Source organism: Dromiciops gliroides, chromosome 4, assembly GCF_019393635.1.
Source record: "Dromiciops gliroides isolate mDroGli1 chromosome 4, mDroGli1.pri, whole genome shotgun sequence".
In the NCBI taxonomy this organism is placed as follows: domain Eukaryota; kingdom Metazoa; phylum Chordata; class Mammalia; order Microbiotheria; family Microbiotheriidae; genus Dromiciops; species Dromiciops gliroides.
The window spans coordinates 464,166,905-464,192,993 of NC_057864.1; the positions used below are offsets into that span (position 1 = coordinate 464,166,905).

Below are 26,089 nucleotides of genomic sequence, written 5' to 3' on the forward strand. Positions count from 1 at the left end.
AGGTACACTTCTTTACATCATCCTAGCCTCTCAGAATCACAGAATCAAAGAATTTAGGGATTGGAAGTGACCTCACTGGCCATGTAGCTCAATTTAGACCTAAAAATAATTGTATAGTTCTATAATATATATGTGTGTTATATACATATATATGTATGTATATGTACATAGATAGGGAACTCATGTAATATAGATAGATAAATAGATAAATGAAACATATATGATTAATTTTATTCTATATAGTCTAACTATATTCTATATAATCAAATCTATTAAATTCATTAAATTAAATAATTTTATTTAATATTTAATTCAATTTAATTATATCTATATCTATATTCATATATCCATTACATACACACACACACACACACACACATAACTGACAAGGGGTCACCCAGGCTTTGCATGAAGCCAAATTCCTCAAATATGACTTCTCCTTAATCCTCATTCGTCCTTAGGAAATTTTTCTGTTCTTCAAGAGTCTTTGGATCTCAAAGTACCTCACTTTGCGAAATTCTACCTTATGGAATGGAACTGATCACCTGCTGAGATATGACAAAGAATGCTAGATTTGGAGCACAGAAACTTCAGTTAGAATCAGAGTTCAGCCACCTATGTGACCTCAGACTAGTTAGTCTTTTCTCTGGGTCTTATTTTCCTCTTCTGTGAAATTAAGGAATGAGGCTAGATAATCATCTCTAACGTCTCTGGCTCCAAAGGTCTCCCTGCTACATTGGCTGTTGCCACCCACAAAACTCTGAAAACCCCCCAACAACAACTGTAGACCAATCTGTCTCCCTTCCTGGCTGAAATTCCCAAAGAAGAAGGAGGAGCCATAAGGAAGGAAGATCTGGCCTTGACTGTTTAGCAACACTGCTGCTAAGATCCTGTGCATTCTATCCATTTCTTCTCTTGCTTTTTTTCATCAGTAAGGGCCTTTCCTGTGTTGCTGACAGCTTACTCATTTTGACAGAGGGAAATGAAAAAGGTCCCAAAATTGAAGCAGTAGGAGAAGCAGCTTCTGGAGGAGATAGCCCATTTCACCAATCAAGCCAACCACAGGGATTTATTATGCACCTACTGTGTACCAGGCACTATGCTAAGCAGTAGGGACACAAAGACAAAATTCACAGGTGAACCACAAACAGGCCAGGACCATATAGCCCATTTCTTAAGCAGCTCAGTAAATTCAGGAGAAAAAATACAACTACCATTTTTTTTCCATTTCTCCTTTTAAAAAATTATTAATTTAGTATTTCATTTTCCCCCAATTACATGTAAAATAATCTTTAACATATGTTTTTAAATTTTTGAGTTCCAAATTCTCTCCTCTCCCTGCCCCCCATCATTGAGAAAGCAAGCAATTTGATATAGGTTATACATGTGGAGTCATGTAAAACATTTCCATATTAGTCATGTTGTAAAAGAAAGCATAGACAAAAAAAAAGCCAAGAAAAATAAAGGAAGTTAAATTTCTTTATTCCTCTCAATTTGTAACTGTATAAGTTTCTCTGATAAAGGCTCATTTCTCAGATTTATAAAGAATGGAGTGAAATTTATAAAAATGAGAGCCATTCCCCAATTGATAAATGATCAAAAGATATGAACAGATTTCAGATGAAGTAAGCAAAGCTATCTATGGCCATATGAAAAAAAATGCTCTAAATCCCTATTGACTAGAGAAATGCAAATTAAAACAATTCTTAGGTACAAAATGACAAAGCATATACAAAATAATTGGGGAGATTAGGAAAGGCCCCTACTAAGAGGTGTCCTCTGAACTATGTTTTGAAAGAAGTCAGAGAATCTAGAAAAAGGGGAAATGAATGCCAGATACTTGTGCAAAGATGTAGAGGTGGGGAATGGGATATCACGCAAAGGGAAGGATCATTGCTACCTAAACCCCTGAGGAGAATCCTCATCCAAATTCTAAGATTTCCTCTGTCTCCTATGACTTCTCCTCCTCTTAGCACCTCAAATTAGCCAAAAGAAATGGTTTGACAATAAATGATTAACACAACACATCATCATTACTGAGCTTCCACAGGGAGGACATTTTAATAGAAGCAAGGGATAAAGAAGAGACGCCACACCCAGGGAGACCAGAGGTAGTGCCCCCTTCTCTCATTAGAACGGCTGCTTGATTCCTCACCTAAAATCAGAAAGAAGCACAAATGAAAGCCAAGCATTTCATCAGTGGGGAAATGTTGCACATGGAACACAGGAGAAAATTCCAAGTCTTCAAAGGATACCATATTCATCTGCTTTTCCCACTAGCCTCTCTGACAGAAATTATGCTTTGATGGGAGCCAATAGTCCTGCCATGGGCCCAAAAGCTGAGAATGTAATTTGCAACCTCAGCCTGCTCCCAGCCCTAATGTGAAGGAGTTCGACCTGGGTGTTTTCCCTCCGGGCAGGCCCTCTCAGTCATTGACACCACATGGCAATAAAAAGGCAGTTTCATAAGCCAGAAATTGCTCAAAAGGAGGCGAAGGCCTGAGGCTGAAGGTGGTGCTTAGGTCTGGGCATCTTGCCAACCTAGCTTGTCCTTGACAGTCTTACTTCACCTCTATTCTTACTAAGGGTAGGCATGCTCAGATTTCCTTTCTCCCTCCTCCCAACCTCTCAGACAGAAGGATTTTCCAAGGAAAACCATCCACTTGGGTTATCAGCAGTTATAACTGTGGGGAAGAGAGGACTAGATTATCTACCCCAACCAGAATCATTCAACTAAAGGTGTCTAACCTCTCCCAACCACAAACTAGTAGGAAGAAGCAGAGGGGCAAAACAGCAGGGGAGGTGGACCCTTGGAACAGGGATAACATGACCACGGGACCCTAGAGAAGCAGTGAGGGCAAAGAACAGGAGAGGACTATGAATACAGGGTTACAAGCTGCCCCAGAGAGCCTGATACAAAGTCCCATTGTCCCACTTTAGTTATAGCTCTGGTGACCAGCGACTCTGATTAAGTCTGCTTATGGAAAATCATTGATCCCCAAATACTTACAGAGATGTGTCACTTTGAAGTTTCTGATCTTTAATGCAGAGCTAAAAGCAAACAGAACAGAAATGATTTTGCATGTGTGTAATCTTAATTGTATCCATCTCATTTAGGGTTTGGGGGAAATGATAGACTCATAAAGCTAGAGCTGGAAGGGACTACAGAGGTCCTCTGGTCTGAGCCTCTCATTTTACAGATGAGAAAACGGAAGCCTTAGAGAGATGAAGCAATTCCCCTACAGTCCCACAGGTAGTAAGTGCAAGAGTTAGATTTTGAACTCAGGGCTTGAAACTCCAGGTTCAGTCATTTTTTTTTTCCCACTGAATCCCTTTGGAAAGAAAACAGAATGGGAAATTGCTCCTAGCTCTATACAATTAGTTCTTTGGTTTCCCTTGGATGATTTTGACAACTTGCCCCACCCATGCTAGAATTCCCAGGTACCTTCATTATCTTTTCTCGTCTTGCAATCAGTCCAAACATTATGGTGAGGAAGACCACCACAGATGCAGCAATAATGGGCTCCATGGGAACAGTGTATTTTTTATCTATTAAAAAATAGGATATGGATCACAACAAGGAATGGAAGGTGAGATCATGGAATATCCATATATATATAAAACATATATAACACACACACATACACACACACATATATATATAGTCATGCACACACATACATACGCACTTCAGTGCTTTATTACTTGAGGGCCCTGTGAGGTCATTGGGATGGCCATTCCTACCACCAGCATGCATTGGACCCCTCTATGGATTAGAAGTTTGACTTGAGGAATTTTTGCATCAGAAAGAATTAACACACCTCCCCCCCTCCCCGGGGCCAGCCTAGAGAACAGACTCACTGTCCATTTCTTCTTCTTCTTTTATTTTTTGGTGAGGCAATTGGGGTTAAGTGACTTGCCCAGGGTCACACAGCTACTAAGTGTCAAGTGTCTGAGGCCAGATTTGAACTCAGGTCCTCCTGAATCCAGGGCCAGTGCTTTATTCACTGCACCACCTAGCTGCCCCTCACTGTCCATTTCTAAGTCAGTTGCCGCAAATCTCTCTAGCCTGGCAAGACCTGACAGAATTTATGCTCTGTGCAGTCTTCTACAAGAACTGGGGGGTGACCTCCCTGTCCTGTTGATAGGAACCTAGATCATCTCCTCAATTAAACCATAAGAGCCTTGAGCACAGGGACTGTCTTTTGCCTTTTTGTATCCTCCGTGCTTGGCACAGTGCCTGGCACACAGAAGGCACTTAATAAATATTGATTGATTGACCGGTGGATTAGATGCATAAGGGACCTTAAAAGTCATCTAACCCAACCACTATGTCCTGGAGGTAAAGGCACGGAGGCTCGGGGAGATCACTGTGGACACTGTGGTAGTAAGTTTTGGAGCTGATACCTCAACCCAGGTATTGTCCCTCTAAATCCAGAGTTCTTCCCATTGAATAACGCTGCCTCTTTGAAGAACTGGGAGAAGATGTTAGTGTAGAGGAATTGTCTGGGAAAAGCATATGGTAGCTTAGTGTAGAGAGAGCTGGCCTTGGAATCAGACTGCCCTGGCTTCTAGTGGTCAGAGCCTGCCTCTGGTACTTACTGGCTTTATGATTGAATGAATTATGCACCCTCCTACTATCCTGGGCAGCTAGCTTTCAAAGGTTTGTAACTTGTGGCAAAGGGTGGCTAGGTGGTACAGTGGATAAAGCACCGGCCCTGGATTCAGGAGTACCTGAGTTCAAATCCAGCCTCAGATACTTGACACTTACTAGGCTGTGTGACCCTAGGCAAGTCACTTAACCCTAATTGCCTCACCAAAAAAAAAAAGTGTTTGTAAGTCCTCTTTTTGACGCCCATCTTCATAAGGGAAGGATGTTCCTCACCAGGAGCTTTCTACTATCGTGAAATCAGAGGTTAAAAAAATATTTAGGGGGCAGCTAGGTGGCGCAGTGGATAAAGCACCGGCCCTGGATTCAGGAGTTCCTGAGTTCAAATCCGGCCTCAGACACTTGACACTTACTAGCTGTGTGACCCTGGGCAAGTCACTTAACCCCCATTGCCTCACCAAAAAAACCATATATATTTACATGTGTACATGTATCTATGTATATTTTGTCAAGACCCATAATTTCATCAATGTAAAGAGCTCTCCATTAAGAAAACTCCTAAGAGTTCTTGTGATTTGCCCCAGTGTCACACTGCTAGGATGAATCAGAGACAGGACCTGAACTCAGGTCTTTCTGACTTTGAGGCCAGCTCTTTATTCACTATTCACTACACCACCACTGCCCATAAATAACTAGCCAAATGAATAGGTAGATGGATGGATGGATTGGTAGATGGATAGAGAGATAGAGAAGGGGAGAGAGATTGATGGATAGAAAGATAAATTGATTGATGGATAGATAGAAAGAAATAGGTGGCTGGATAGAGAGATGGCTGGACTGAGAGGTAGAGAGATGGATAGATAGATGGATAGAGACAGAAAGATGGATAGGTGGATGAATGGATGGATGGTAGAGAGACAGACAGACATGGACAGACAGGCAGGCAGATAAGAACATGACATAGTGGATACATAGAGAATCAGAAAGATCTGGGTTCAGGTGCCACCTCTGACATTTACTAGTTGGGTGACTCTGGGAAAATCATTTAACCTCTCTGAGCCTTAAGCAACTGTTTAATAAATCAACAAGCATTTATTAAACATCAGCTATATGCCATGCATTCTGCTGTGTATTAGGGATACAGGAACAGAAATGAAACAATCCTTGCCTTGAAAAAGCTTATAATCCATAGGGAAGTGGTTGCAAAATGTTCAGATAAGTAAACATGACATAGAACGTTACAGTGATTTGTTTGGAGAGTGCATGGCCACTAACAGTTCATGAAATTGGAAAAGTTCTCATGATGGAAATGTCACTGGCTGATCCTTAAAGAGAACTAGGAGTGCCAAGAGGTGGAGGTGAAGAGGAAGAGCATTTCAGGCCTGGGGCATCATCTGTGCAAAGATGGAGAGGCTGGAGAAATGTCACACAAAAGAAAAGCCAAGGAAGCCAGTCGGACTAGAAGATAGAATATGTAAGGAGGAGTGGTGTGTAATTAGCCTAGAAGGATAGACCGGAGCCAGATTGTGAAGAGTTTTTAATGCCAAACAGAGGAATTTGAATCTTATCCCAAGGCAACAGGGAGTCCCTGGAACTTCTTGAACAGGAGAATGACATGATCAGACCTCTGCCTTGAGAATATCCATTTGGTGGCTGTGTGGAGAATGGATGGGAAAGGGAAGAGACTGGATGCAGGAACAGCCCTTAGAACAGAGTAGAGAGAAGGGGACAGGTGAGAATGTTTCTCAGAAGGTGAAATTGATAAGACTTGACAGTAATTGGATTGGAGGGATAAGAGAGTAAAGAATTAAAGATGGCTCCTAAAGTGAAACTATGGAAGCCTGAAAGAAATCAGGAAGTTAGGGTTTAAGGTGGGAGAGATCATGAGTTCTGTTTGGAACATGTTGTATTTGAGATGTCTATGAGACATGGGAATGGAGATGTCCAGCAGGTAGTTGGAGATGTCAGAGTAGAGCTCGGGAGAAAGATGTCAGCTGAATATCTAAACACATGGGTCAAATCCAGGAGAACTGAGATGAGATCACTTGGAGACAACAGAAAGAAACGAAAGAGCTCTGGGGATAGATCCACAAGCGTGGGGGAAGGACATAAATGATGACTCCACAAAGGAAGTCAAGAAAGAAGAGATAGATAGGTCTGGGTCACAAAAATCAGAGAGAGTGTCCAGAAGGAAGGGGGCAGTCGGCAATCAGAGGTCAGCGGTGTAGGGCACCGAGGCAAGGGCTGGGAAAAGGCCATCAGATTTAGCAACAAAGAGCTGGATGGTGACCTTGGAGAGAGACTTGGTTGGGGAACTAGGCTAGATTACGAGACACTGGGATTGCAAATTGTAGACAGGTGGAAACAATAATCACCAAGCTGTGTGTAGTTTCATCACTGAAAACCAGAGAACATGTTAACTGATATTGGTTATTCATCTTCTTTCCCAACCATTTTCCATTAGGAAGTAACACGATTTGACAGAAAGAGCACTGGCTCTGGAGTTCAAATCCTGGGTTCAAATCCTGCTTCTGAGAGTTACTTACCTTAGACAAGTCCTCTCTGGGCCTCAGATAGGGTTAGATCAAATCAATCAACAAGCACTTATTTGGGCATTTACTATGTTTCAGGCACTAGTGCTAGGTATGGGGATAGAGCAACAAAAGGGTAACAGTCTTTATCCTCAATGAGTTTATGTTCTGGTCCAGCGACCTCTGAGGTCTCCCCTAAATTTAAGGCCCTAGAACTGGAAGGCCTTTGAGGTCCCTTTCAGCTCTTACAACCATTCCCTTGCCCCCATTGTGGATCATTTTCAGGAGTAAATAAATCAAACTTCTTTGGTTGCTTCTTTCCTGAAATGCACAACTGTGTTGTTACCTCCCCTGATGATCCCAATTCTTGATCTGTCCAGTTTGGGGGTAGGCAGAATTCCCTTATTTTGCTAGTGGGTGGATGATTCCCTATGCAGCCCACCCTTGAAGGGACAGTTCAGTCAGGAGCACAAAGAAGGAAAAGTAGGTGCTTCTGGAAAAGTGAGCAGCCCAGAAAACTGAAAACCACCTGTGATTTCTAGCCACCCCCTCCAATCCCAGTTACTCTAGCTGCTGGAAATTTGGATCTCAGGTCTCTGTCGAGAATCTCTGCTGGACCAGGCATATAAAACCTTTTTTTCCATGAATGAGATCACATTGCTTCATGGTACCTGATTTTAAACTCACATTCATGCCAGCCCACACAGAACTGGTGCTCTGTGGGATTTCCTCCTCCTTTCTCCCTGATTCTTCAGAATGCATTTCCAAATATTTGGGCAAGATTCTATGCTCAAGAGAAGATGTCTCATGTACCTTTTAGTCAGTGAGTCAGTCTCGGTTTGATTAAACACCTAAATCTGGGTACTACAGTGGACAGAGAACAATTGAAAGATCTATGTGGAAGACTTGGCATTCTAACCCAGCACTAACAATGGATAGTTTATATTATAACAATGATGGGTTATAAGGAGGGGGCAGGGAAGGTTGTTTACTGGGATACACAGAAATAAAAAAAACAAGCCAGTTTGAAATATCTCCACCCAAAACAGGATCCTACACACCTGAAAGTCGACCTGGCCACCTGCCTGACACATCAGTCTCATGTTTCTTGCATGACACAAAGCAACACCTACGCTATTGCTTTTCAACCAGAAGGAATTGTGTCGAGGTCTCACTTCCCCATTTCTGAGTGTGGGTTCAGTTTACTATTTGCAAGGATATTACATCCCAAGGCCCTTTGTAAATATATAAACAATGGATGAAGATGGTAGCTGGAAGTCTTATTGTGGCATTTCCTACCCCACTTCCACCCCATGGATGTCTTGTGGTTTCTTTGTGCTTTGGATCTGGAAGGCTTGTACCCCACACCCCACCCCCAGGAGCAATCACTCCCTTTCCCAGTTTGTTGTTTGTTCTTCAAACATGACATTGGATGATGCCATGACTTGCAGTGAATTGGATTTAAGTGAGGGAGGGCTGTGCAAGGTCACCAACCTCACTCTCTGCTCCAGAGCCATTTGGGTCCAGTGGTAAGATATACATCAGGATGACTGGAGATGGCCTTGGGTGTTTAAAGCAATTGGGCAGGAATCTATGCTCAAGAGTAGATGTGACTTGCCCAGGATCACACAGCTAGTAAATTGTCTGAGGTGAGATGTGAATTCAGGTCCTTCCAACTTCAGGGCTAGTGCTTTATCCACTGCACCACCTAGCTATCCCTCCCTTTCCCAGTAAAACAAATCAGAAGATGGGTCACCACTGAGGTAGGGGATCAATTGACCTCTGCTCCCCACCTCCCACTTGGTCAAATCCATGTGGTCACCATGATAGAAAAAAGATCCAAGCACTTTGGGTGAGCCAGCCACTTTCCTTGGAAGCTTCTGATTTTGGAAGGGAGGGAGATGAACAAAAGTGCCTGAAGTGAGAGGGTCCTGGCAAGACATTCATGTACTGACAAAGTATGGAGTTAATGATAACTCTGCTTTTGTAATGAAAGAGGGAGAGGTTAGGCCTGCTTGGCTGCACATAGTTCACTAGTCCCAGACCAGGAAAAATGTGTGTCATCATTTTCAGTTTTTGCTACAGTGAAGCAAAAAACTTATCTCACATTTCCCCTTGTTCATACAAGAAATATGAGATGGAAAAAAAAACCATAGAGTACTTCAGGGAGACTCTATGGGCCATAAACCTGGGCAAGCCAAGCTTACCAGGGAGCAGTTTAACTTTTCACAGCTATCTCTTCCACCCCAGGATACTCATATGGTTCAGAATCAAAGGGTAACCCACAGTTGGATCTGGAAGGGACTGGAGAGATCATCTGTACTAATCCCTTCATTTTGTGCTTGCCTTTTCCTGGGATCATAGATTCTGAGCCAGAGAGGACTTCAGAAGTCAGCCAGTCCAATGCCTTCATTTTATAGAGGATCAAACTGAATCTCAGAGAAGTAAAATATCTTGCCCGAGGTCACCCATGGAGTAAATTGGTGGAGTCAAGGTTCTCTTAATATAAATCTAGTTCTCTTTCTCCTGCATTACAATTCCCTCCCCTTACTTTCTGTTTCTCCCTTTCTTCATGTTTCAGTGACCTTGGACCTGAAAATTCCAGTGGCAACTTCCTTCACTGTCCAAAGTAATTCAAGGAATATTCTCCTTAGCATTTCCGGTGCATGTTTATTCCCTTGCACTGATTTGACTTGGAGGAGAGCCTTTGGGCAAAACAAAGCTGCAAACAAAGAATAAAAAATGAGACAGGATTCCGTAGTGCCAGACACCCTTGGCTGGGGTCTATGTTTTAGCTCATGGGAGCGAGTTAAATCTGGAAAGGATCTTGGCACTAACTCCTTCAACCATCTCATTTTACAGATGAGGAAACTGAGGCCCAAGTGACTTGCTCAAGGTCACACAGGTTCATAGGATTTAAAGGTAGTAGGAACCTCAGGTTGTCTCTAATCCAACCCCCTCCTTTTGCCGATGCAAGACAGAGGGTAGATTCCAAGGAAGTGAAATGATTTGCCCAAGGTCACATTAGTGTCCGAGGCAAGATCTGAACCCAGCCCCCTCCAAAGTCAGTGCTCTTTCTGCTGTAAAGGGTATGAATGACAAAGCCAGAATTTAAATCCTCTGACTTCATGGTTAGTATTCTTTGCATTATATTTACTACGAAGTGGCAGAGCCAAGATCTGAACCCAGTTTCTTTGACTCCAGTTTGAGTGCTCTTTCTCCTGAACTTCAGAATTTAATTCCAGGGTGGGGGTGGGGGTGGGGAAAAGCAAAATCTTCATCATCATTAGCATTCAAGTGCCTAACAAAGATAGGGTACCTTCTACTTAGGAAGTCTCTCTAGTCGCTTTCTTTGGTGTATTAGTTACCTTCAATGATCAGGTGGAAGTCCATGATCTCCAATTTCAGAGACGAATTTGCATGGCAACTATATGTCCCATTGTCGGATTTCAGGACGTTGGAGATGGACAGTTGGAACAGCTCACTCGTCTGATATATTTGATGATGGTTTTTTTCCAGATTCAGGGCACTGTCATTTCTGTACCATGTCATTTGAGCTGGAGGGTTGGACTTCACATTACAGTCTAATCTTACGCTGCTTCCTTCCTCGACTGTTTGGAGTTCTGTCCCAGTCAGAATAGGATCATCTGCAGATACAATCAATTGGGTTTAGTTAGTGGATTAGCAAGGTCTTGCTTAAAACTTTCTGTATTGACCATGCATTGTTGATGCTGCAAAGTAAACCTTATCCTAAGGATCTAAGGGTCTTGTCCATAAAGAGTTGGAAAGGACCTCAGACCCCATTCAGAACAACCCTTAGATGAATGGGAATTCCTTCTACATTCAACCTATCCAACAAGAGCCCATTTAACCTTTGGTTGAAGACCTCCATCAAGGGGAAGCCCACTATCATCCAAAGCAGCCCATTTAATTTCTCAGTTTCTCTAATTATTTGCATATTTTCCTTAAACACAAACTTAAGTTTGTCTCCTTGCATAGTGGAAAGAGTGCTGGATTTGAAGCCAGAGGGTCATAAGAATTCAGGGTCATAAGGTACCCTCTACTGCAAGCTTCCAGGTTTGAATGAGATGGACCCCAATTCTCCCCTTCCCCCCAGGGAACCATTTCATTTGTCCTTGGAAGCTTGAAGGCAGGACTACAATAGCACCATGGCACCTACAGTAGGAAGGGACCTCAGAGGCCAATCTAGTCCCTGTTCTAGATAATAGGTTTCTCTTGATACAGCCCAAGATTTTATCCACTTTATTGACTGCTATATCCCATTTTCAACTTATATTAATCTTTTTTGTTTTGTTTTGTTTTGTTTTTTGGGCAGGGCAATGAGGGTTAAGTGACTTGCCCAGGGTCACACAGCTAGTAAGTGTCAAGTGTCTGAGGCTGGATTTGAACTCAGGTCCTCCTGAATCCAGGGCCGGTGCTTTACCACTGCGCCATCTAGCTGCCCCTCGATTTATATTAATCTTGTAGTCCACAATTAGAAAACAAACGAACTTTTTCAGATGAGCTGTTGTCCAGCCATACTTCTCCTATCAGTTTGTGAAGCTGACTTTTTTCAGCTAGAGTCTTTATATTATCTATAATAAATTCCATATTGCTAGCTGGATACTACATAAAGAATATTGGATTTAGGAGTCTGAAGACCTGGGTTCAAATTCCAGCCCTGTCACTTACTATCTATGTGAACATGGACAGGTCATTGAAATCCCTCAGTTTCCTCATCTGTACAAGGAAAGCTTTGGATTAAATGATCTTTAAGGGTCTTCCAACTCTAAATCTATGATCCTACACCCTCTAAGAAATAGCCCCTTGGAAATGCCAAGACAAAAAAATGAAACAATAACTGCCTTGAAGGAACTAATTTTCTACTGGAACTAATTCATTCTAATGTGTTCAAATCCATTTCCCTCCCTGGGCCTGTTTCCTTTTTTTTTTTTTAATTAATAAAGTATTTTTTTTTCCGTTGTATGTAAAGATAGTTCTCATCTTTTGTTTATACAAGCTTTACAATTTCAGATTTTTCTCCCTCCCTCCCCTCCCTCCCCCCTCCCCTAGACAGCAGGTAATCTGATATAGGTGTTATATATATATATATACACACACACACACACACATATATATATACATATATACACATATACACATAATATATACATATATACACATATATATACACACACATATATATACACATATATATATACATATATACACATATATATATACACACACATATATATATACACATATATATATACATATATACACATATACACATAATAATATTAATCCTATTTCTGCATTAGTCCTGTTATAAGAGAAAAAATCAAAGCACTGATGAAAAGCCTCAAAATAGAAAAAAACAACAGCACCAAAAACAAAAGAAATAGTATGGTTCATTCAGCATCTATACTCCGCAGTTCTTTTTTTTTTTTTTTCTTGGGTTTGGAGATCCTCTTCCATCATGAGTTCCCTGGAACTCTTCTGTACCATTGCATTGGTGAGAAGGTGTTATTCATAGCAGAGTAGATCAACACTCAATGTTGATGATACTGTGTACAATGTTCTTCTGGTTCTGCTCATCTCACTCATCATCAGCTCACGTAAGACCCTCCAGGTTTCTCTGAACTCCTCCTGCTCATCATTTCTTACAGCACATATACCATAACTTGTCCAGCCATTCCCCAGTTGATGAGCTCCCCCTCAACTTCCAATTCCTTGCCACCACAAAAAGAGCAGCTAGAAATATTTTTGTACATGTGGGTCCCTTTCTCCCTTCCATGATTTCTTTGGGAAAAAGACCCAAAAGTGTTATTGCTGGGTCAAAGGGTATGCATGGTTTTATCGCCCTTTGGGCATAATTCCAAATTGCTCTCCAGAATGGTTGGATCAGTTCACAGCTCCACCAACAATGCATTAGTGTTCCAATTTTCCCACAACTTCTCCAACATTTATTATTTTCCTTTTTTGTCATTTTAGCCAATCTGATAGGTGTCAGGTGGTACCTCAGAGTTGTTTTAATTTGCATCTCTCTAATCATTAGAGATTTAGAGCATTTTTTCATATGGGAATAGATAGCTTTGGTTTCTTCATCAGAAAACTGCCTGTTCATATCCTCAATTGGGGAATGACTTGGGTTCTTATAAATTTGATTTAGTTCCCTATATATTTTAGAGATGAGGCCTCCTGGGCCTGTTTCCTAATCTGTAAAATGAAGGACTTGGACTAAATTGTTTCTAAAGTCTCTTGTAACTCTAAACCTTGTATCCTTGCATACTTTATATTATAGTTCATCCCAGTTTATGGTTAACTGAAACACACACTGTCCTTAAACTTTATCCTAGTTAACAGGTCTATTTTTTTTTTTTGCCCTATTGGGGTATAGTGAAGGGCTTTAGAGTCAGAGAAATTGGGTTCGAATCCTCTATTTCTAACTATGAGACCTTGGGCAAGTCATTTGACTTTTCCTCACTTCCAAATCAGGAAGTTGGACTAGATGAGGGGCAGGGAGAGGAGTGGAGAGGAGTCCCTTTGTGCTCTACAACTGTGCTCCAATGCACAAGGACTTCAAAAGCAGAAGAGTTGGCAGGTTTGAATTTTCCCTTCATTTCTATGCCATGTCTATCATCTCATAGAGGTGCAAACTAGCAACAGAGAGGCTGAATAATGGGCAACATAAAGAGAAGGAGGAGCGGGGAAAGAGGCATAAAAATTAACATGATGAATAATTACCCTAGTAATAAAGGAAGACAGACTCTGCTATGAATAACACCTTGGAAGATTTGGCCTGTTCAGTGTTCTCCTGAATGTGTTTCAATTCTGCTCAGCCTAACAGAAATGGCACATGGATATTTTTTTTGGATGTGTGGGATGTTGCTTGGAAAAGACAGATAGTTTCCAAATACCCTATGTTGTGTTTCAAAGGTTTATTGTGGAAGGTCCTATTAGGTATTCTTTCTTTCTTTCAGAGGTCTGACTAGGTATGCTTAGTCTCTTTTTTCCTTCCCTTCCCTTCCCTTCCCTTCCCTTCCCTTCCCTTCCCTTCCCTCCCCTTTCCTTCCTTCCTTCCTTCCTTCCTTCCTTCCTTCCTTCCTTCCTTCCTTCCTTCCTTCCTTTCTTCCTTCCTTCCTTCCTTCCTTCCTTCCTTCCTTCCTTCCTTCCTTCCTTCCTTCCTTCCTTCCTTCCTCTCTTTCTTTCCTTCTTCCTTTCTCCTTCCTTCCTTCCTTCATTTTTTAAGTCACCAAAACTCTGGACCTCAGTTTCCTTAGGTTTAAATGAAGGTCCTTTCCATCTCTAGATCTGTGACTCTATTAATACTGCATCATGAATTAGTTCATCAGAGTGATTCTTGCTAGCTGAAACTAAACCCTGATAGCAGGAAGAGTGGAGAGGGAAATCCAAAGCATGGAGCTCTAATGGAGAGGAGGTCAAGATTAGATAGACAGCATTTTAGCTAGCCAGAAGGTAAGGAGGGGTATACCTGATACCTGAGAAGAGGTGGGGGATCATTCAGTGAAGGACAAGAAAAGAGTAAAGCCACAAGAGGAACCAGAACCTAAATGTGATCTAATTCAGGCACTGCACAGTTTGACTATTGTTGTTTTTCAGTCATGACCCCATCTGGGGTTTTCTTGGCAGAGAGACTGGACTGGTTTTGCCATTTCCTTCTCCAGCTCATTTTACAGATGAGGAAACTGAGGCAAACAGGGTGAAGTGACTTGGCCAGGGTCATACAGTTACCATCTAAGGTTGGATTTGAATTCAGGGCCTCTTGACTCCAGGCCCCAAGCTTTATCCACTGCTCTACCTAGCTGCCCATTATAACATTACATACACACACACACACACACACACATTGGCAGGGCAATAAGGGTTAAGTGACTTGTCCAGGGTCACACAGCTAGTAAGTGTCAAGTGTCTGAAGCCAGATTTAAACTCAGGTCCTCCTGAATCAGGGCTGGTGCTCTATCCACTGCGCTACCTAGCTGCCCCATTTCATTATATTATTATAAATAAATGAAGTACTTAGTGCAGAGGCTAGTGTATAAGCTCTATAGAAATGCTAGCTATTATTATTGTTGTTGTTGTTGTTGTTGTTCCACTTAATTCCACTATTATGGTCTAAATCAGGACTCGGTAAACAACAGCCCTTGGGCCAAATTGGGCCCACCACCTCTTTTTGACGTCCCACAATCCCCTGGGCCATGCAAATGACAGGCTTTTCAAATCCACATCTGGCTTATTTGTGCCCTCTGAGATGAAGGTGAGATCCTTTTGTTTCTTTCACTTCAAGCCCAGTATAACCTCAGGTGAAAAATGGAGCAAAGCCCTTCAAATTCCAAGGGGTGTGTGGGGGGGGGGCGGGGTTCCTCTGGCCTGGGCAATTGTAATAGCTTCCTATCTGGGGTTTCTCTAACTCAACCAAAGTGACTTTCCACCTATGGCTTTGTCCTGGGTGTCTCCCTCCTTACCTCTGCCTCCTGGAATCAATGGCTTCCTTCACAATTCAGATCAAGTGCCACCTTTTTACAGGAAGCCTTCCCTGATTTCAGCCTCCCTGGGCTGCCAGTGCCCTCCCTACTAAAACTACTTTGCATTCATTTGGTATATGTATACTATGTTTCTACTTCAAATGTTTACGTATTGTTGTCTTTCCACCCCGTAAAAGGGAAGCTCTCTGAGGGCAAGAACTTTTTCACTTTTGTCTTTGTATTGCCAGCACCTAGCGCAGTGCCCACACATAGTAGGTGCTTAATAAATGCTTCTTAAGCGATTGTGATTAAATTCAGGGTTGCTCAACTCACAGATGACATCCAGGATCACCGATATGCTCATAGATTGGTTCCGTTGCAGCTTGCAGGTAAAGGTGATTCCGTTGTCATCCTCACTGACAGGAGAGATGCAGATGTCACTAGAGTTGATTTTGTTCTCAGCTTTCAGGTCCACCGTCCCAGATTCCCGGTACCAGAGTAACGGTTCCTCTTGGCTGTGATTCTGGACTGCACATTTCAGAGACTCTGAGGTGCCGGGTTTGGTTTGCAGAATGTAGCTTTTGGTGTTGCTATTCACAGTTAGGATGACACCTAGAAATACACACACACACACACACACACACACACACACACACAAAGTCACAAAGACAGATATGGAAGGGATCTTAAAAGTTCTCTAATTCAGATGTCTCAAATGACCAAATTAAAATGCAATTGGGGGGCGGCTAGGTGGTTCAGTGGATAGAGCACTGGCCCTGGATTCAGGAGTACCTGAGTTCAAATCCGGCCTCAGACACTTAACACTTACTAGCTGTGTGACCCTGGGCAAGTCACTTAACCCCAATTGCCTCACCAAAAAAAAACAAAAATCGTGAAAAAAAAATGCAATTGGGAAATATTTTTAAATAAGTAAAAATAAAATAGAACATAGATAATGTTAATATGTGGTTTTCTAAGTCATTATACAGCCTTTATCCTTAGGTATGAATCCTTATGTATGGTTTAGAGACCTCTTTTCTATTTGGGTTTGATACCATTGTGAGTTTAGTTCAACTCTCCCATTTTAAAGATTAGGAAACTGAGGCAGAGAGATGTTCAGTGGCTTGCCCAAGGTTCATACAGTAGTAAAGGCAGAGTCAGGGTCTGGGCTTGATCTTATCCTCTGATTTGGCAATATTATTGCTATGAGTTTATCCTACACTTGTAAGAAGAGTTGTCTAGCTTATAGTCAATGCTTTCTGTTTCTTCCTACCTTCTGGATAGGGGTAGACCTGAGTCCTTCCCAGGCCTTTCGTATCTCCTCCTTGGGGGGAGGGGTGTGATATAGGATTTGATCTTTTCACTGGTTGCTGCTCTTTCCAAATCTATACCTTTTCTCTCTGAAGATTTAATCAGCCATTACCCTATTATAACAATTAGCCCCCCTTTTAGTCTATGGTCGTATAATGGCTCTTAGGTTTATAGACGGTTCCCTCTCATGTTGTTTTGTGTAGTTTATCTCAGATGAGAAGTTAGTAATACAATCATAATAGTTAAGAGCCCCCCAGTTAAGGATGGCTAGAATAACACAAGTGGGAAAAATATTAAGACAACCTGGGGACAGCTAGGTGGCACAGTGGATAGGGCACCGGCCCTGGATTCAGGAGTACCTGAGTTCAAATTCAGCCTCAGACACTTGACACTTACCAGCTGTGTGACCCTGGGCAAGTCAGTTAACCCCCATTGCCCCCCACACACAAAAAAATAAGACAACCTAACTTCTAATAAAGATGATGACCAGTATCGTTTCCTTCCTTCCTTTCTCTTCTTTCTTTCCAGGGCAATGAGGGTTAAGTGACTTGCCCAGGGTCATACAGCTAGTGTCAAGTATCTGAGGCTGGATTTGAACTCAGGTCCTCCTGGATTTAGGGCCAGTGCTTTATCCACTGTGCCACCTAGCTGCTCCAACCAGTATTGTTTCAGAGAACAGATTCTCTCCCATTAGTAGATAGAACTTGCTATCAAATGTGGTTTCTGCATCAGTTGGTATTGCTTAACTCTTTTTCATTGTGACAAAGGAGGGGCCTTTGGGAGGTATCATATAAAAACAAAAAGAATCAATAAAACTTATTTTTTTAAAAAGACTTTAACTTACTCATTAATCCACATGGCAGAAGTAAAATCACTGAGAGGAGTAACATACAGTTCTGCATTAATCTGTTCTTCTTCCAGGCCATATTTAGTAATGTCAGATCTGCCAAAAAAAAAAAAAAGTAGGTTCTATATTTCATATGTAACTGGTAAATCATGTACCAGTGGACCTGTGTTTTTGTTTTGTTTTGTTTGGACAGAGCCTGTGATTACATTGGTACCGGGAAATCTTCTCTCTACCAGGGCAGGTCAGCTATGGTTCTGAAATTTGTACTTTTAAGAAAGCTGCCCGGCACAGTGAGAGGTTAAGTAATTTGCCCAGGATCTCACAGCCAATATGTTAAGATAAAGGCTCATAGGTTCATATATTTAAACCTGAAAAGGACCTTAGAGGCCATCTCATTCAACCCTTTAACTTAACAGATGAAGAGACTAAGGTCCATAGTGGTTCAATGATGCCCAAGATCATTGGACAGAGCCAGGATTCAAACCCAGATATTCTAACCCCAAACCTAGCATGCTTTCTGCTGTACCACTGTGGGCCCTGTGTCAGAAGGGCTCCAAGCCAGCTCTTCCTGATTTTGAATCCAGTGTTCTGTTCACCATGCTAGGCTACCTAGAAATACCTTTTATTCAACATAAAAAAGTTCCAGGTGAGTCATCCAGGCCCACGAGTTACAAATTTAATGGTTAGGCCCAATTTTACATCCAAAGTACTTTTGGCATTGAGAAATTGTAATAAAAAATAAAATTAAATCTCTAGGAGTCATTGTCCTAGAGAAAGTAGGCATGGGATGTAGGACAAGTGTGGGGAAAAAGAAACAAATCCATTCTTCATTATAGAAAAAATCAGAATATAATTTTTAGTTCTAGAGAAATAATGCCTTATGGCACCCTTTTTCATTCCCAAGGGGGAAATGGAGATAATAGAATCATAAATTGAGAGGCACCTTAGTCCAATTGCCTTGTTTTACAGATGAGAAAACTGAGGCTCAGAGAGATTAGTGAATTACCCAGGGTCACACAGATAGTAATTAAAAATCTGCCCTAAATAGGATTCCAAACCTGGAGGGTACTAAAAGCATTTACATCCTTCAATGGCAGAGAAATAAAGGATCATACACCTAGTTAGCAAAAAGAATCAAAGGAGGGGGGCAGCTAGGTGGCACAGTGGATAGAGCACCAGCCCTGGATTCAGGAGGACCTGAGTTCAAATCCAGCCTCAGACACTTAACACTTACTAGCTGTGTGACCCTGAGCAAGTCACTTAACCCCAATTGCCTCACACCAAAAAAAAAAAAAAAAAAGAATCAAAGGAGGAAGCTACCAGATATGAGCTTCTTCCTAGTCAAGCCCCACCTTTCTTCTGCTCCTTCCTTCCCTCCCTCATCTATGTTCTTCCAATGTCCTTAAGTCTCCTTAAGTAGGGGGCATTGAGACTAGCATTGGGAATTTGGGCTGAGAGGAGGGGAAAGTTTTTTGGTGTTGTCCATTCCTGGTTTATGTTGCCCCTGGTGTAAAACTTGTTAGTTATGGCTCTGGTCTGAGCAATCACTATGTTGATCCTGTAAACTCCTTTGTTGGATCATCCATCTTTGTCAAAGGGGCTTTGTTAGAGGAGAATGTTTCCGTGATTACTGCCCCCCCCCAATCCACAATTCAGCTGATGTTGTTTTGGAATAAAGGAAATTTCAACATGGCTTCTCTATTCCAACCAAGATATTTTCTTTGTTATCCCCTATACAAGTCACTTCCCTCTCTGGACCTCAGTTTCTTCATCTGTAAGATGAGTAAGTTGGATTAGTTGAAGACTAAAGTCTTTTCTAGCTCTGAAATGCTATAACTAAGACAAAATCCACTTGCTTCTGTCTCGGTGCCTCCCTGCTTCTACCCCGCCTCCATCTCCGTCTAGAACCATACCTAGGGTGGCGTGACTAGGACCCCCAGAGTGCCAACATCCTTGTGGTGAGCCTGTGGTTTGCTCTTCTGCCTTGCTTTCTTTTGTAGGCCTTGTGCCTTCTAGAGTCATAAGCATAATTCCACCCCACCCTCCGCTCCCCCAGGATCTGAGTATGAAGGTCACTCTCCTCCTTCAGTCCATCCCTGCATCCACCTACTGGCTATCTCTACCCTCCCACCCCAGGGGATTGCTCGGTATGACTGCATCTGACCAAGGCGAGCTGTCTTTTCCATACTCTGACCTCCACTGCCGCCTCCCCCAACAGAGAAATAGTCCCAAGTTTCAGAATTCCTAGTTATGGTTCTGCTTGTTCCCATCACCTGAAATGTCCCATCCCCATAAAAATCAGTTACATCAGGGGCAGCTAGGTGGTGCAGTGGATGGAGCACTGGCCCTGGAGTCAGGAGGACCTGAGTTCAAATCTAGCCTCAGACACTTAACACTTACTAGCTGTGTGACCCTGGGCAAGTCACTTAACCCCAACTGCCTCCCCCCTCCCCCCCCGCAAAAATCAGTTATATTCCTCCCTTTAAGGCCTATTTTAATAGTTACCTCCTCCAAGCAGCCCTTCCTGATCAATACTAGTCCACTCCTCGTCATTACACATATTATTTGCAATTTTGAGATGGACTTATATTGAGTACTTTAAGCACTATTCATAAGTGTGAGTCCTCTCTCCACCAACACAGGTTAAAATTCTTCTATGATGCAATAAATGTTTTTTCACGGCTGAAAAATGAATCACTCCTGCCCAAGCCATGTGTGAACCCCACTGAACTTGGGAAGGGGGGACCTTCTTGTGACAGATGGCAAATACAGTCTGTCATGGGTCTTTTGTACGAGGCTCTTACGGCTTGGCAGTACCTGAAAAATCTCATGGCTGGGGGAAGATCCTTTAAAAAACCAGGGCCGGGGCAGCTAGGTGGCACAGTGGATAAAGCACGGGCCCTGGATTCAGGAGGACCTGAGTTCAAATCCAGCCTCAGACACTTGGCACTTACTAGCTGTGTGACCCTGGGCAAGTCACTTAACCCTCATTGCCCTGCAAAAAAACAAAAAACAACAACAACAACAAAAACCAGGGTCACCTCCGTGCCACAATAAGACATCAAGAGATAGATAAACCCATATGTAGAAGTATGTAAAAACACACATACACATACAGGGATAGGAATTGGACTGTGATTCCATTGGTGTAGAGAACTCCCAGGAAAAGAAACTCCCTCTACTGATGTAGGTCAGCACCTCTCCAATTTATAATACAAATAAATTTCTAGAGCAAGGGGATGTGCAGTGACTTGCCCAGGGTCATGTAGGCAGTAGGTGTCAGAGGTGGGGCTTGACAGCCAGTCTTACCTGCTTGGAGGCTAATTCTCTCTCCATCGTACCATGCTGCCTCTCATATTAAAACAGGAGAAGCAGCATGGCCTGGTGGATAGAGACAAGAGCTGATCTCAGAGCCAGGAGGACCTGGATTCAAGCTGGGCCTCTGATACATCCTGGCTGTGTGACTCTGGGCAAGTCACAGCTCTTCTCAGTGTCCCAGGAACCTGTCTAAGGCTATATATTTCACATCAGGAACACAGTTCACATTGGTAGAGGGAGCTTGAAATCATAGGTCCAGGTTGTATATGCATGTGTATGTATATGTATATATACACACAGATACATAGAAGCACACACATATATGTATGTATGTATGCATATGTCTGTGTGTGGATAGACTGAGAGAGAAGAGAGAATAAAGGAGTGAAAGCAGAGACAGAAGAGAGGATTGAAAGAGAAGAGTGAGAGAAGAGAAAGAGAAAGTGAGATGGAAAGAGTGAGAAAAATAGAGGAAGAGAGAGAAAATAAGAGGGAGGGAAGAAAAAGAGAGAAAATGAGAAGGGGAAGAGAGAAAGAGGGAGAGAAAGAGGGAAGGGGAAAGAGATAAAGAGAGGAGGCAAGAGACAGAGACAGAGAGAGACAGAAATCAAGAAGTCCCGAGTTCAAACTATACCTATGCCAAATGCTGACTGTGTGATCCTGTGCAAGTCACTTAAATCCTCAGTGCCTTGGGCAACCTTTAAAGACTATAAATTATACAGGAGGCACTAACCTGTCATAGAATAGAGTTCCCACATAATTTCTCTCTCTCTCTCTTCCCCCTTTCTTCTTTTCTCTCTCTCCTCTGTCTCTGTCTCTGTCTCTTCCTTGTCACACACACAAATATATATTCTCTATAGAGATACATACAGAAATATATTTCCACTCAAATGAAAGCGGTATATGTGTGTATGCCTACATACATATGCGCATACACACACACACACACACACACACACACACACACCTTTTAAAGTTACTGTAGCAGAGTGGATAGAGAATGGATAGAAATTGGGTTTTGGAGCCAATAATTGGGTTCAAGTCCCACCTATGTGTGTGACCCTGGGCAAGTCACTCATCTTCTCAGTGCTCTAAGCAACTCTCTCAGACTATAAGTAGTAGAGAAGGTGCCCACTTCCATAGGTAAAGAGAGTTTCCCCTGATCTGGGAGATCCCTATACCAATGAAATCACAGGGGGCAGCTAGGTGGCACAGTGCATATAACATCAGCCCTGGATTTAGGAGGACCTGAGTTCAAATCCAGCCTCAGACACTGGACACACCAGCTGTGTAACCCTGGGCAAATCACTTAACCCCAATTGCCTCACAAAAAAGCCCACAAAAAAATAATGAAATCACAGATCCATTTCCTATCCTATAAGTGGCACAATGTCAAGAGGGCTGGCCACAATGGCAAGAACACTGGGTTTAGAATGAGGAAGATTCATCTTCATGAGTTCAAATCCCACCTCAGACATTTACTGGCTGTGTGACCCTGGGCAAGTCACTTCACCTGATTTCCCTCAGTTTCCTTACCTATAAAATGATCTGGAGGAGGAACTGGCAAACCACTCCAGTATCTTTGCCAAGAAAACCCCAGGGACAGCTAGATGGCGCAGTGGATAGAGCACTGGCCCTGGAGTCAGGAGGACCTGAGTTCAAATCCGGCCTCAGACACTTAATACTTACTAGCTGTGTGACCCTGGGCAAGTCACTTAACCCCAATTGCCTCACTAAAAACAAAAACAAACAAAAAAAGAAAACCCCAAATTGGGTCACGAAGAGTCAGACATGACTGAAATGACTCAACAACAATAACAAATATCTGATAATCATACATGTACATATATGTATTATATATAGCTTTCTATAAAGTTTGTAAAGGACTTTACATGTTTCATCTCATCTGAGCCTTGAAGGTACTACAGGTATCATTACCCCCACTTTGTAAATGAGAATACTGAGCCACAGAGAGGTCAAACAGTATTTGCCTGAAGCATTACTTGAACCCAGGTCTCCCCCATTCTATGCCTAACATTCTTGCCACTATTCTTCAATGCCTTTCTACATTAACTGTATTTGCTCACTCATTGCTTGGCAATTGGATTCTAATTACTCCAAATGTCCACGTCCATTATAATCAGCAGGGCAGTCTGCTCTTCCAGGGCAGTTACCAGGATGATGACTGTTGGCACCAATTTTTCATTCTTCCAGAACCTGATAAATACTATCCTGTGCATACAGTAATTGTACTAACTAAATAATTATGGGACTCTAGAAATCCCTCACATTAGTCATAAGAGCATAGATCTAGAGTTGGAAGACACCTCAAAGGCCCTGTAGTCCCACCCTCTTATCTTACTTACCTAAGGGGAAACTGGGGCCCAGAGAGATTTAAGGCCAATGTCACATAGGTGGTAGAACTACTCACTCAGAGGTGGCCCAGGGCAGAGCATAGATGACCCACCTTAGGTTCAAGAAGACCTCCCTTTGTCTTATACTGCCTACTCACGTAGACCTTGGGCAAGACTTTTAGCCATTTGGACCCAACACACTTCTATAGGATCTTAAATAAAAGGAAGATCTTTATTAGTGGGAGAAATATGTACACTGGAGAAATCTGCATCCAGATCAGAAAGTCTCCGCTCATTCCACCCTCTCATTCTGAACCCCCCACTCAAATATAGCTTTCCGGGGGAGAGCTTCCCACTCCCCCAGCCACGTCCCTCATTTCTCCCTCTGTTTCCATCCTTTTTTTCTGTGTAATTCAAAGCATCGTTTCTTACCTTGGTAACCTTCGGGACGCTGACTCCCTTCGAAAACAGCTTCTCCTATGAAATAACATGAACCTTTCCACTGCTCTGATTTATGCGGGCTGCTTCTTAATATTTTTATGGTAGTGGTGTCAAGTGAATAAGGGAAATTGGGGTCAAAGTCTGTTTCCTTTTATGGATGCCCAAGAGAAGACAAGACTCCAGAAAGACATCTTCAGGGAGGTATAATTAAAGCTGTCATTTTTTATGTGTAACTAGGTGGGAATGTTACCATACTTAGAGAGGCTGACCTTTGGCAAAAACATGCTGCCCATCCCATCAAACCTTCAACTCCATGGTAGTATATGTCAGCAGAAATCACAAGCACATAAATTCAGAGACAGGAGGGTCCTAAAATGCCATCTTGTCCAACCCCCTCCATTTTACAGATGTGGAAGAGAAATGACTTGGCCAGTGTCATGCGTGTAGTAACTAGGGGAAGTTGAATTCTCTCATTTTCCAGAGGCAATGTCAAGTAGTAAATTGAGGGCTGGACTCAGAGATGGGAAAGGCTGAGTTCAAATACCACCTCAGGTACTTACTCATTGTGGGATCCTTGGTAAGTCGATTACTCTCTCAGTGCCTGAGTTTCCTCATCTTAAAATAAGGGGGTTGGCATATATATATAACCTATATCAGATTACCTGCTGTCTAGGGGATGGGGGGAGGGAGGGGAGGGAGGGAGGGAGGGAGAAAAATCGGAAATTGGAAATCGTATACAAACAAATGTTGAAAACTTTAAAAAATGAATGTTGAAAACTATCTTTGCATGTAATTGGAAAAAAAGAAAATAAAACACTATTTTTAAAATAAAAAAAATAATAAGGGGGTTGGACTTGATGGTCTCTAAAGACCATGTTAATGTAGGTACCTTTGAAACTGAAGTCTGAAACTCAGAGGATAAAGGGACTTACTCAAGGTAACGCAGGAAGTAAGTAGCAGGGTTGGAATTTGAACCCAAGACCTCTGACTTGGTTCAGTGTTCCTTCCTCTATACCTGAGCTCATTCAATAATTCTGCTGAGCAAGTCAGGCATAATTAACTTATATTGCAAGTCAAAACCTTGGCAGACTCCCTGAATGTCAAGTTATCCTAGAAAAATTGTGACATCTCCAATGAGAAAAAGCAAAGCAAAACAGAAAAACTCAAGCGAACTAGGTCAGCTTGGTCCAAAGTGAAGTGTAAAAGCATTGGCTTTGTCAGTCAATAAACATTTATTAAGTACCGCCTGTGTAACAGGTACTATGTATGCTAAGTTCTGGGGACACAAAGAAAGGCAAATGAAAGTTTCTGCCCTCAGGGAGCGTTCAGTCTAATGGGGGAGGCAGTAAGCAAACAACTATATAAAAACAAGCTATAATGCAGGATATACTGGAAATAATCAACAGAAACTAGCATCAAGGAGAAATCAGAAAAGGCTTCTTGAAGAAGGTGGGATTTTAGCTGGGACTTGAAGGAGGCCATAGAGGCCAGGAGGTAGAAGTGAGGAGGGAGAGCAATCAAGTTGTCAGGGAAGGCCAGAGAAAATGCCCAAAGTCAGGAGATGGAGCATGTGTTTGGAGGAACAACCAGGAGCTGGGATCATTGTACAAAGGAGTTAGGTCGGGGTGAGCAGTAGTGTAAAAAGTAAGAACACTGGAAAGATGTGTGTGTGGGGAGAGAAGGCTTTGAAGAGAAAATAGAAGATATTATATATGATCCTGTAATTGCTAGAGACCCCCGGGGATATACTGAGTAGGGGTGAAAGCAGGGAGGAATGACACGGTCAAATTTAAGCTTTAGGAAGATCACTTGGAGTAGAGTGGGAAGATGGCGATAGTGCAGGTGTGAGGTTATGAGGGTCTATACCAGCGGGTGAGGAGGTGCATTTGAGGGGAAATGGACAGGCCTAGGCAACAACCTAGATAATGGAAGGCTAGAGAGAGTGAGGAGTCCAGGATGACTCCCAGGTTGTGAGCCTGGGTGATTGGGAAGATGTTAGTACCCTCGACTGTAACAGAGAAATCAGGAAGAGGGGAGGTGGGAGGGGGACCCATTAACCATGGGTGTGACCTAGATGAAAATCTAGCAGAGGAGAAGGAGGTGAGATAGGTAGGAGGACATAGTAATGTTCTGAAAACCTAGTAGAAGACAAGGTATCAAGGAGACACCATGAGTCTGCTGCTGCTCTT

At 42.5% G+C, this 26,089-nt stretch overlaps 1 protein-coding gene across 2 annotated transcripts in view; it reads right to left on the reverse strand.

Annotated features, from left to right (window-relative positions):
- Positions 1 to 2,033: 2,033 nt before the first annotated feature.
- TMIGD1 (transmembrane and immunoglobulin domain containing 1) overlaps positions 2,034 to 26,089 on the reverse strand; it is a 29,127-nt gene continuing 5,071 nt past the window's right edge. The window contains exons 1-7 of one of the 2 annotated variants that reach the window (XM_044001396.1): positions 23,892 to 23,981; positions 17,785 to 17,883; positions 15,963 to 16,241; positions 10,509 to 10,787; positions 3,446 to 3,549; positions 3,011 to 3,051; positions 2,034 to 2,155 (exon numbers count right to left, since the gene is read on the reverse strand). In XM_044001396.1, coding sequence (XP_043857331.1) covers positions 2,152 to 2,155; positions 3,011 to 3,051; positions 3,446 to 3,549; positions 10,509 to 10,787; positions 15,963 to 16,241; positions 17,785 to 17,866 — 789 coding nt within the window. In that variant the 5' untranslated portion in view covers positions 17,867 to 17,883; positions 23,892 to 23,981 and the 3' untranslated portion in view covers positions 2,034 to 2,151. Of the gene's footprint in view, positions 2,156 to 3,010; positions 3,052 to 3,445; positions 3,550 to 10,508; positions 10,788 to 15,962; positions 16,242 to 17,784; positions 17,884 to 23,891; positions 23,982 to 26,089 lie in introns of those variants that run through there. The other variant, XM_044001395.1, reaches the window with a different exon arrangement.